Source organism: Scleropages formosus, chromosome 21, assembly GCF_900964775.1.
Source record: "Scleropages formosus chromosome 21, fSclFor1.1, whole genome shotgun sequence".
Classification (NCBI taxonomy): Eukaryota; Metazoa; Chordata; class Actinopteri; order Osteoglossiformes; family Osteoglossidae; genus Scleropages; species Scleropages formosus.
In genome coordinates, this window is record NC_041826.1 from 22,680,519 (window position 1) to 22,693,459 (window position 12,941).

The window sequence follows — 12,941 nt, forward strand, 5'->3', positions numbered from 1 at the left end:
AATCTCTGTTTAATATGGCACGGCTGAATGGAAATACCCCCCGAGGAGGCCTTTAGCCTTCAATCTCCTGCTGCCTGACAACCACACGCACAACCAAAGAGCTCCTCGAAAGGAGAGACTTATCGCATGGAGATCAAGGGAGAATAGTTTGCCTCGTTGCCACTTTTCCCTCCGAAGTCGTGCCTTTTTATATAGTAAAAAGCCTCCAAGTTAAAGACAGGCCGAGCTTCTGCACGCCTCCCTCTCCACTGTAGTCGTTCGTGGCCAGCTACTCTGCATCGAGTGAGATATGCTCATGCCAACCAGTCCTGGCACTGACAGCTTGGGTGGCTTTCAGTCACACTGACTGTTAATCCAAGGAAAAACCTCCCTGCTCTCACCGTACTTCATACATTTATAACTTCAATCTAGCAGGGAAGAGGAAAATTTCCATTTATTAGCCTTTTTGTGATCAGACCCTCGCAGCTCTCACAGGAAGATTCATCCCTACTCCATGAACCAACCAGTCCACGATCGTCCTCGACCTCCTATGGAGCTCATTCTGCCATCACTTTCCACGCGGCTCTGGGCGCCTCCTTCCCACGCATGAACTTTGACAGCTGACTTGGATCCTTTCGCTCAGCCCTGTATCTTCGGTGGAGTCTCCTACTGTTTGCCCTGGTCTGAAGATCGATGTCCAGGCCGGAGAAGCCAGAGAGCCCCATCGAGAGGAACACCGGGCACATCTGATGGAGTCGTACCCAACTCTTTCGCCAGGAAGACCTCACAGGCCACACAGCGAAGTCTTGAAGTGGAAGTATCTCTGAGAGTTCGGTCCTAAACGTGCCTTCAATGGCCTTTCTTAGATGTTCATGTCTTGCAGCACCAGTAGTTTCTTGTCGCCCACTGACATTGTGCAGATTTACATTTACATTCATTTACTTTAGCAAATGCTTTCCTCCAGAGCAAGGTACTGTATATCGCCGAGAAGAATACATGGTCTGAGTTGGGCGAAAAGAGAACCCGACACCAACAGAAGGAGACATTTAGATGCAGACTTGCGATTCTTGAGTAAGTAGGTAACTTACACCTTAAGCATTTTCAACTTTAAGCACATTTTTAAATGAATTTACTTTTTGATTTAGGATTTATTATTTATTGTAAGGGGGTGCGGTGGCGCAGTGGGTTGGACCACAGTCCTGCTCTCCGGTGGGTCTGGGGTTCGAGTCCCGCTTGGGGTGCCTTCCAACAGACTGGTGTCCCGTCCTGGATGCGTCCACTCCCACTCCAGCCTTACGCCATGTGTTACCGGGTTGGCTCCGGTTCCCCGCGACCCCGTATGGGACAAGCGGTTCTGACAGTGTGTGTGTGTGTGTATATATATGTATTTATTGTAACAGATCATAAAGGAAAGCCAGAGCCCATGTGCTGCTGGGAGCTGCCGGCCCGGTCTGGTACGATGCCACCGAGACACGTATTTCAACTGAAATATGCCCGTGCTCAAAAAATGTTTCTCATAACTGTGAGCTGACAGCTTGTTACCACAAATTTTGCGGTACAAGTTACATTTACTGGCAAGTTGGCCCTCTGGTAAAAGGAGGGATACCTGTATAATAATTTTAAACACAGTGCGTAAGGGACGTGGAGGAAAAAGCGGTCGGGGGGCTGCGAGGAGCTCACCTGTGCTGAGAGCGGACATGAGCTGGTGCAGTGTGAAGGAGCACAGGCAGAAGACACTCCAGGGGGCCATCGCAGCCTTGCGGGACACGATCAGGCCGAGCTCACGCATGCCCCACGCTCATGCTCTCGGAGGCTGTGCTCTCACTCCCAGCTTCTGCTCCTGTCACAGAGAAAGCAGGGTGTCAGCTTTACCACCAGGGCCACTTTCAACCACCTTGTGTGTGTTTAGAAAGAGCAGCAGCACCACAGATTATTCCTGCCTAGACAAGACAACCTATGTCCATCCATCCATCCCTCCGTGTGCATCAACCGCCTGTCCTGTTCCCGGTCGTGAGGGTCCGGAGCCTATTCCGGAATGACTAGACACAAGGCTGAGAAGGGTGCGCTCTGGATGGGACACCATCCATCGCTGAGCAGGTGAGCAGGCATTCACTCACACACACACACACACACACACACACACACACACACACACACACACACACACACACACACACCATGGGAAATTCAGTGTCACCAGACAAACCTAAGCCTTGGGACAGCTGGTAGCGTAGTGGTTAGAGCTGCTGCCTGTGGATACAAAGATCAGACCTTCAATCCACACCTCCAGCTGTAGAACCCTTGAGCAAGCTACTTACCCGAAATTACTCCAGTAAAATTACGCAGCTGTACAAAGCGGTTAATACCTGTAAGCTTCGAATAACCATAACCTTAATCGTAAGTTGCTCAGGAGGGAAGTGTGAGCTGAATTTAAATTTGTCTGCAAACGACAGCACCAAAGTACTGCACTGTCTTTGCAGGACTGCAAAGGGAAAAGAGAAAGAAAAGAGCTTAAATAATCATCACCGTGGAACACACAGCAGCACACACCACATATAGGTGCTGCGGCACCGGCTTCCGGGCACCCTGACCGTAACGCCGAGCTTGAGGGAACCAGCAGCTGTGAGGCCGGCTCCTTCCACCGTTTATTTTTACAGCTCGATAAGAGCGGCGGCGCACGCGAGAGGAGAGCTCAGCGCACCGTTCTGACGTCAGGGGCCTTGGCCGGGGCGTCCGTTTTCCCGGGAATGAGGCGAGAACAGCGGCGACTCTGTTAGAAGAGACGCGCAGAAGCCGCCCGACTGCGAGCGGCACCACACACTGCGAGCACTTTGCCGCGCTGCGGACCTCCCATGTGGAGCGCGGCTCTGCGCGCTCACACTGGGCCGACTGTTGGAGCCGGAGGAGCTCGCACAAGCCACTCCTTTCAACATATAGCCAGGAACACAGGGACGTGTAATACGGTATCCTTGACGAGGGAAGCACGGACCTGAAAAGCTGCTTTACTGCACAAAAAACACATGAAAACTCAAGGAATGAGTTTCAGGGGTAAGAAAATACACGCAAACTTTCATACAGCATCTGCATATTAAGGCCTAAGAGAGTGTCCTCTGGTTCCATATGAAACCTAATGAAGCCCTTCAGTACTTTGCTTTTATTAGGACTTGGGCTCTGGGTTCAGGTTCAACGTACATTTATTCATTTAGCTGATGCTTTTCTCCAAAGTGACTTACAATGTTAAGGTTACAGTTATTAGCTTTCAATTAGTTACCCATTTATACAGCTGGGTAATTTTTACTGGAGCAATTTAGGGCAAGAACTTTGCTCAATGGAACTACAGCCGGAGGTGGGGACCAAACCTGCGACCTTTGGAGCCAACGGCAGCAAGTCTAGCCACTACACTACCAGTTGTCCCATCTGTCCCCTGTCCCACCCATACCAGCTGTCCCATTTGTCCCCTGTCCCACCTGTCCCCTGTCCCACCCGTACCAGCTGTCCCATTTGTCCCCTGTCCCATCTGTCCCCTGTCCCACCCGTACCAGCTGTCCCATCTGTCCCCTGTCCCACCCGTACCAGTTGTCCCATCTGTCCCCTGTCCCACCTATACCAGCCGTCCCCTCTCCCACCTGTCTCATCTGTCCCCTATCCCACCTGTACCAGCTGTCCCATTTGTCCCTTGTCCTACCTGTACCAGCTCTCCCCTGTCCCACCCGTACAAGCTGTCCCATCTGTGCCCTGTCCCACCTGTACCAGTTGTCCCATCTCCCCTGTCACACCTATACCAGCTGTCCCCTCTCCCACCTGTCCCATCTGTCCCCTGTCCCACCCGTACCAGCTGTCCCATCTGTCCCCTGTCCCACCCGTACCAGCTGTCCCATTTGTCCCCTGTCCCACCCGTACCAGCTGTCCCATCTGTCCCCTGTCCCACCTATACCAGCCGTCCCCTCTCCCACCTGTCTCATCTGTCCCCTATCCCACCTGTACCAGCTGTCCCATTTGTCCCCTGTCCTACCTGTACCAGCTCTCCCCTGTCCCACCTGTACCAGCTGTCCCATCTGTGCCCTGTCCCACCTGTACCAGTTGTCCCATCTCCCCTGTCACACCTATACCAGCTGTCCCCTCTCCCACCTGTCCCATCTGTTTCCTGTCCCACCTGTGTCATCTGTTCCCTGTCCCACCTGTACCAGCTGTCCCATTCAAGTACACTATTCAAGAATACATTCAATTTAGCTGGTAGTGTAGTGGCTGGTGCTACTGTCTTTGGCTTTGTAGGTCGCAGGTTCGATCCCCATCTCCGGCTGTAGTAGCCTTGAGCAAAGTACTTATCCTAAACCGCTCCAGTAAAATTACCCCACTGTATAAATGGGTAAAATCATTACAACCTTAACACTGTAAGTTGCATTGGAGGAAAGTGCAGCTGAACAAGTAAATGTCACGAACAGAGGTGGCAGCTGCATCATTTTTCCGTCAGAACAATTCCACGAAACCACTGCACGTACACCTCGACTGGCAAAGTTGTGCTTTTATGCACCTCTGTACTAAACTGAAATTGAACAGAATGAATTAATCTCATTTTACCAGTTTCAAGAGAACTGAACGGTTCAAAGACTAATGACGATTCAGGGGTCAGGAGAGGAGAGGAGCACGAACGACCAGTTGTTTCAATGTACAAATGAATGTTTCACATCTTGATTCATTTCAGGGGAGATAAAACATTCCGGAACATCTTTAGTCCAAAAAAAAGTTCTGTGAAAAACTATTTTCCCTCATTCGAATTTTCCAGATTTTGCAGTTTTTTTGATCAGATATTCTGTACCAGTAGCACATGAATGGAGCCTGAGAGAGAAAAAGTGACACCGGTGTTATTTTTCTGCCATTCCCTGGTGCGGAAGGTGATTAAATGTCCAGTCGGTGTCCCCCCCCCCCTCCAATTTCAGCCCAATTAAGGGGGTAATTAGTGAGCTGTTTGAATACCATGAGCAGAGATTCATAGAGACACATCCTGCAATGGTCTAAGGATGTTTCTGAAGACCTCTGGAGAAAAGCTGCTGAAGCCCGAGGGCCTGGACAGGGTTACGCAGCCATTTCTAAGGGTCTGAACCTCAGTCGAACCACGGTCAGACCAATACTCACGAGGCGAGTCTCTCTATTGGTGACTGTCCTGCCAAAATGTCTCCATGAGCAGAAAATGAAATATTTAATAGGTTTAAACAGAAGCCCAGAACAATAGCATGGTCCATCAGCCATACAAGAGATCCACAGTGAAGATATTCCACTTTCAGGACAAAACAATTTAAATTCTTTTAAGGTTGAACCTCTTCATCATCCATAGAGGGGCCATAGTCCTGCAGGTATGTGTGGTCCTGGCATGCTCATCCAAAGACATGATGCACTAAAGATGCTCCTCACTCCACGCAGCGGGATGAATAACAGCTGAAAGCAGACTTTGGTTTACCTCGGTACCCTGTCCTTTGAACGCGGTACAAACGCGGATTTTGCTTTTCGCTGATTTAAGTGGCACGCTGAGATTTTTTAATTCCACAGCCTTTGGTGGAAAATCCACACCGGTTAAGAAGGCCACTTGATGCTCATCACAGAGGACGTCACGTGGTACAGAGAGGCTCCTGAGAGCAGCAGCACCACACACACACACACACACACACACACACACACACACACACACGCACTCCCCAGGCCTTTCACTGCAGTTTCTTCCACGTACAATCGGAGTCACTGACAACAAAGAAGAAAATCCCGGAATCCTGCGCACCCGTCTGACCAAATCATGGGCTTCGGGACCCACTGCAGTTCTTGCTTTTTGTGCTCGCAGTCATCAAATGTTCAGCAGTCAGTTCGTACCTCCCAGTCTCACTAACTTCAGAGAACACCAACAGGAGTTGCCTCACACCAGTAGGCCTGTGGAGGTTCTGGTATGAGGATATAAGCTGTAGAAGAAATATGTCACCACTTAAACAAACAAGTTAATTTTGAGAGACAGCACCTAAGCCAACACCTACTATGACTCAGATACCAGTTTGGACCTGTATGACAGGTCAATAAAGCACATGCAGCAAGCAGCGACATGCAGCTCAACTGGCTTCATGGTCGTAAAATTGACGCTTTTCCTTAATTTTTTTTTTTTTTCCTAGTCAGGTTGTGCAAAAATTGCTTTCGAACATGACTGTGACACGCAGAGGCACGTCAGATTTCGGGAGTGACCGCGGATGGACACGCGGGAGCTTTTTTATTTTCCTTCCCCATATTTACAAAGCTCTTCAGCAGAAATAAATTATTAACTGAAAAAAAAAAAAAAAAGCCTTGTTTTTGGTCTAAAATTTTTTTTAAAAATTGTAAGTAATGAACAACTTGTGTTTTCACCATCTTGCTATTCTAGCACAAAGTGCTACATCATAAAGACCAAACTGAGAAGTCACTCAAAATTTCAGAGACTCCCTAAAGCGCTCCGACGAGAGGTGCTCAGCGTGCCCTCCCCAGGAGAGGCGCCGAGAGCGCCCAGTGGGCGTGTCCACAAGGGCCTTCTCATTCGAGCTACGAGCTCCTCTGAATGATTCCACTTGTGTTCTCTGCGTGTGATGGATTTATGTGTGTCGGCCTCCGCAGCAAAACACACTGCAGGGTAGGGAAAATGAGTGTAGCCTTTGGATCTGTGTGTTCCTGTGGTCGCGATGGGCCAACCTTCAGACACGGAAACCGTTTTGGTTTCAGAACAGAACGCTGGACTGAGCTCTTTTTAATAAAAAGGCCCCAGCAGAGAATGTTTTTTGGTTCCCTAAACATAAAAAAGTTTCACCGCCAACAGTAGCTAAAGAAAGTAATCCTTGAACACACACAAATCCCCAGTCCTTGTAGCGGAAAGTGATAAAATATATTTTGAAAGAAAGGAATGCAATACGGAAATCTAATACGCAATTCTAGCCGATTAAGTAGACCTTTTTCAAAGATTCACATAAAGAAATCTATTGTATATTAAACCGAACACAAAGTAACAAAACTCGATTATGTGTCACGGTCACAACAACTGAATAAGTAAATAAGAAATCTATCTTCTCTACAGTTTTGTGGTAAACAGTTACCGGGAATTAATCAACAGGTAAAAAGCACTTAAGAAAGGTATTAGGGCTATAAGATCGTTTCATCAGAGATCATATTAAAATGCAATAGTGTATTCCGTTCAAATTTTGTGCCTTTACCTAATACACACATAATACATGCAACTACACGTGCACTTTATAGTCTGTCTTTTATTTATTTGTCTTTATTGTCTGTCCTACTGTCTCACTGGTATACTGTATTATTTTGTTTAAATTTAATATTCTATTTTTATACTTAAGTGTTTGTGTTTTATATCGTTGTCTAAAGAAATCAGGGAGTACCACTATCATTTCATTGTATTGCACAGCAGTACAATGGCAATGTCTTTAATCGAATCGAATCGAATTGAATTGAATTCAATTCAATTCAGTTCCATTCAATTCAATTCAATTCAATTCACCTAATGTGGACTACAATGCACAGCACCTAAAACACAAGTTACTGAGAAGTATATAACTCACAGTCGTGGGGAAGTACACCCCATGTGAGCATTTGTCATTTTAAAAACAACACGTGGATGTCTGACGCTCGCTGAAATTCTGTCAATGGGTTCAGGAGACCACATAAAAAAAACAAGGGTGGAAATTCTGGCCCACTCTTCCCCACAAAACCGCTCTAACTGAGCAGCCTTTGCAGCAAAGCTCACTTCCCATCCCCGCAAAACGTTTCATCTGGATTCCCACCTGCACTTGGCCGCGCACCCTGCTCCGCAATCCTCTGCTACGCTGCAGAACTCAAGGCTGACTCCACAACAGCACATTGCTCAGGTCCTGAAACAGCTCCAAACCATGATACTCCCACCACCACTTTTTATAGCCAGTCTGAGGTTCTTTTTTCAAAGGCTGTTTGCTTTGCAAAACTTTCCAGGCTGAATGCTTTTCACATCACTGTACATAACTTCCCAACTTATTATTTTTCCAGGGTTGGACTTTCATTATTAAAAACTGTATAGCTCTTTTTCTCTCTATCTCTTTTCTTAAACACCCGTACGTACACTATATTCTTTAAGATAAGATATGTGGTCAGCTCAGGTCTGCAGAAGATAAGTTTGATTCCCATCCCAGAGGTGGGGACATGGATTGTGTACACTTCAAAGGCACAATTTCAAACACCCACGAATCCCATCGGTTACTACTACACACAGTGTCAGAAAACATGTAAAGAGCGGCGTTAGCGAACGGGAAGCGCCCAGATGTTGACGGCGAACAACATCTGGCACAAACCCTTCTTTCTCTGTCTGTACCTGGAATGAATCTGCTTCCGATACATGAAGAAGCCTGATTTGTTATTACAGCACACATTTCTGAGACACTCACTCCATCATCATGTCTAGACTATAATAATATTATAATAAATCATATTATCAAGACGACGCATCCATCAGTTGAAACGCTGCTCAAAGTGCGCAACTCAGTGTCTCCCTTGATACACAGATCTGAAAACGCGCTGCTTTTGAACTCCCGTTCAACCTGTACGTCTCACAAAGAAAGGACACTTTCTCCATACTTACATGACCGCGCGCCGACCATCGCCACCAGCGGAGCGCAGTCACGCGTTCGCGCGCTCCCTCCGCTCGCGAGGACGGCGTCTGACTCGACGACCGTGGCGGCAGCGCACCGCATTATGACGTCGCGCAGAAGTTCTCCGGTGCGACGCCCCGCGCGATCAGCGCAGAATTTCGCGCAATACTTTCGCGTTCGGTGGCTGGTGGCGCTTTCGCTCTCGGCGTGTCTTCCTCGCCCGCACGTGCCACTTATTCAGTTCCTCTCATAAATAAATTGCCTGAACGCGGGGAGACGAGCGCGCAGCTGCACCGACGCCGCATTTTACACATCTGAGCACAGCAATGCGTGGAAAAGAAGCGAGAATATTCCAGAGGACAGGATTGTCACTCTTGGCTCCGCTACAGTCGACAGCGCTGCTCACACACCTGGAGACACATACACACACACACACACACACACACACCTTTCCCGCGGCGGTCCCAGTGTGTGAATTATTATTGCATAAAAGAGGGAAAGACTCAAAGAGGCGGAAAGCCGCGGCGGTAACCGGGTGTCTGTGTGTGTGTCGCGCGCGCGGAGCTTCGACTCTGAGCCACGGGGGCGATGTGAGCAAAGAGGGGAAACACGGTAAATCACCGTGCAACCCGATCCTCACCTGAGCAGCAGAGGTGCGTCCGTGGCGCCGCGCACCTTTCGATCCCCTGCGGGGCCGCGTGTCACCGCGCGCTCTGCGCGCGCCTGCGTCTGTGCCTGTCCGTCCGTGTGTGCATGTGTGTGTTAAACCGCCGGACTTTCTGGTGGGGCAACAATCCGCCTCCAGCTCCCAGCGCTCGCGCGCGTCTCCCCGTTCCGCACCCAGCGCGCCCACGTGTTCCTGTGTTCACACACACACTGCACGCACACACACGTTCACACCGTCAATACACACTTTTTACATTTTTACTCTCAGGCACATTTTTAAGCTTGAGTCCATGGAGCAGAACTCAGTGTAACATTTGTTACAATTTGTAGCCTAGTATTTATACTTTCAGAGCATAAATTCATAAATGTGTTTTAACTGGGGCTCAAAGTTTCCCACGTCTGTTTGGCTGTAGGTTCGAATCCACCTCACTCAGCCTGTGTGGAGTTGGAATGCTCAGCCCATGTTCACCTGGGGTTCCTCTGGGTGCTCTGGTTTCCTCTCACAGTCCAAACGTGTGTTTCAGATGTACCTCGAAATTGCCCATGGTAGATGGCCAGCGTGCCTCTGCGTCGGTCCCCTCGCTAATTTGCACCCAAAAAGAACATTAGCTGTGCAGAGAAGAACAAGGAGCACCTCATTGTTCCCTTTCGAGCAGAGCGCTGAACAAGAGGGCAGCGGAAAGCGGTGAGCAGCACTTCAGCAGATCGCTGGCACGTCCCCGGTGGCGAAACAGAGAGCGAGAGAGAGAAACGGAGAGTGCTGCTGAACAAGGAACCGGGTGTGAATGAAGCCTCCTCCTCCTGGTCAGCGTCGTGTTGCTCGCCTTGTTACCGTGACGTTTCTGAAGCATCGGCCCGAAGGCCGGGCTGCTGGAGCTTCTCATTTGTGTCTCTGTGTGTGTGTGTGTGTGTGTGTGACTACAAGCGGAACACACACCTCCGTGTCCTTTTCTGGTATGGATTATACAGCTCTCCTTGATTACTGAATAGTCAAAGATAATAAGGTAGAGTAGTAAATGCGGTTGCTTGGCAACCACTGGAAGGTTTAGACCAAAGGCTTTTTTGCCAGCAACCGATCAACCCCAGTGGAACAATTCTCACCCAGCTACTTTGTATCAGTTACACATTACCTGTCTCTTTTCATACTTTTGGTAAATTTATTTGTTAAATGCAATTTGTTAGTTGTGCACATGTAATGTAGCTATTTACAATGATTTCATCCATTTATTTAGTGTAGAGGGGTGCGGTGGTGCAGCGGGTTTGGCTGGAGCCTGCTCTCTGGTGGATCTGGGATTCGAGTCCCACTTGGGGTGCCTTGCGACGGACTGGCGTCCCGTCCTGAGTGTGTCGCCTCCCCCTCTGGTCCTGTGCCCGGTGTTGCCGGGTTAGGCTCTGGCTCGCTGCAACCCTGCTTGAGACAAACGGTTTTGGACAACGTGTGATTTAGCAGGGTGTTCTTACTGGACCGTTTCAGGGTAAGTACTTTGATGAAAGGTTGGAGGGAGATTTGAACCTTCACACTGCGAGAAAAGAGCATGTGCACCATAGGATGAAAAAGGACTGTCTAAATGGTTCTTGGGGTTCTTAAAAGTTCTTTGCAGGGAAACCTCATTTGAGGCACTTGTATCCCCAGTGTGGATCTTTCGGTCACTGTCCAAAGCTCATGACCGTGGGTAAGGATGGGAGTGTAGAGCGGGCAGAAAACCGAAGGCTTTGTTCAAAGACTCTGCTCCTACCTTGCCACCACAGATCATTCTTTCTTGTTGTTAAAGCATGCAGACTAACTACTCTTACATATTTGGCAAAAAAAGGATTTTAATATTGTGGCTGACACCAGAAGTTCCGTCCCATAGAGCTTCAATTTTCCACTTGATATTTGATTTGCATGACAACTGTGATGAATTCTGGAATATGTGGGCAACTTTCTGGAATTTCCATTTATTCATTTAGCTCACAATTTCCTCCAAAGCAACATATAATGTTAAGGTTACAGTTCTTACGTTTATTTATCTGTCAGACGCTTTTCTCCAAAGCGAATTCCAATGAACTCTATGTAGTGTTATGAGCCCACACACCTTATTCACCGCGGTGACTTACACTGCTAGATACACTACTTACACTGGGTCACTCATCCATACATCAGTGGAACACACACTCGCTTTGTCACTCACACACCATGGGTGAACCTGAGCAGCATGTCTTTGGAGTGTGGGAGGAAACCAGAGCACCCGGAGGAAACCCACACAGACACGGGGAGAACATGCAAACTCCACACAGACTGAGCAGGGATCGAACCCATGTCCTCTTGCACCACCCGGGCGCTGTGAGACATATTACAAGCATTACACTTACATTGTTACAAGCTTCTAATTATTTATCCATTTATGTAGCTGGGTAATTTTACTAGAGCAATTTGGAGCAACTACTTTGCTCAAAGTGGGTGCGGTGATGCAGTGGGCTTGGCCGGGTCTCGCTGCGTGGCAAGTCTGGGATTTAAGTCCCGGTTGGGGTGCCTTGCGGCAGACTGGTGTCCTGTCCTGCCCAGCTGGTCAAACTGATGTGTTAATTCTGAGAACAGATGCGAAGGGGAAGCAGCCATAAGGCGACGCTGACCTTGACGCGTCGCCCTTCGGATAAACCTGGGTTCGAAATAAAGGCGACGAGGAATCATAAACGCAGAAGCGGAATACACACTTGCGTGGTAACCGAACAGCTCGGAATGGTGATGTAACGTGGGCGTAATTTAAAATTCAACTTAAATAGTTGCAGATGTTGCTGGGATGCTGCTTATTAATGACGGCAAGTTGGAGATGGGACCTCAGCAAGTGGTGCCTGCTTGTCTACGTTGAATTTTCAGACTCGTGGCCCTTTTCAGTCCCCAGCTAAAGCCCCCCCCTGGCACCCTCCCCCCGGCCCGAGGCCTTTACCGCTGCCAGTTCTCACACACCAATGACAGCAGCGCGTTCACGCCAAACAGCACTGTTATTACGGCCGAGCATTTATCGTGTCATCAGAGCCATTACATTTCCATGCGAGAAACCATCAGTGCGGCATGAATATGAGAGCTGTCATCCAAAGGGAAAATTTTCCTCACAACATTTCCATACCTAAGCTTTCATGCAGTTAGTTGTACTCGACTTTATCTCGCTTTGCGTGTCGCCACATGATGCGGTGCTTTCGAACGTGTTCGATTTAAAGCAATACAAATGCTACGCGAAACTGCACCATTTCTTCAAATATTACATAATGCATGCAGTTCATGTAGGAAAATGATGTCGTTCTCTGCTCAGTCCTTTTACTTAGAGACAGTAAAAGCAGGACATTTAATAACGGTCAGCTTTTAGAAGGTTCCTTGATCCGCGCAAAAACTCTCAAGACGTTAAATAAAGTCCTTTTATTGATGGAGCTTCAAATGCTGATACATAACAATATATATCTATGTACTGTAAAGTGTTTTGAGAAGCTCCTTTTACATGCACTGCATAAAATAAATATCATTCCATTCTATTACATTTTCATAATAATAATAATAATGTGGTCATTATTCCTCCAGTCCAATATTTGTACTTTTCATGAAGTCGGAGCTCAGCAAGAAACCGAAGAAATTCACCCAGGCATTTCGAGTAGGATATGTGCAGTTTCATTTAGTGTGATCTTCTCCAC

The 12,941-nt window shown here is 48.1% G+C and overlaps 1 protein-coding gene and 1 long non-coding RNA gene across 6 annotated transcripts in view; one reads left to right on the forward strand and one right to left on the reverse strand.

Moving 5' to 3' along the window:
• The window catches only part of fgfr3 (fibroblast growth factor receptor 3), a 39,017-nt gene extending 30,026 nt beyond the window's left edge, over nt 1–8,991 (reverse strand). For 3 of the 5 annotated variants that reach the window (XM_018730038.2, XM_018730035.2, XM_018730032.2), the window contains exons 1-2: nt 8,603–8,991; nt 1,660–1,819 (exon numbers count right to left, since the gene is read on the reverse strand). In XM_018730038.2, the coding sequence (XP_018585554.1) occupies nt 1,660–1,768 (109 nt within the window). In that variant the 5' untranslated portion in view covers nt 1,769–1,819; nt 8,603–8,991. The remainder of the gene's footprint in view (nt 1–1,659; nt 1,820–8,602) is intronic. The other 2 variants (XM_018730037.2, XM_018730034.2) reach the window with 1 other exon arrangement.
• LOC114909269 (uncharacterized) lies at nt 1,807–9,438 on the forward strand. Its single transcript, XR_003797189.1, has 3 exons — nt 1,807–1,821; nt 4,927–4,929; nt 9,258–9,438. It is a non-coding gene; the product is annotated as an uncharacterized LOC114909269 (long non-coding RNA).
• Nucleotides 9,439–12,941: the final 3,503 nt, after the last annotated feature.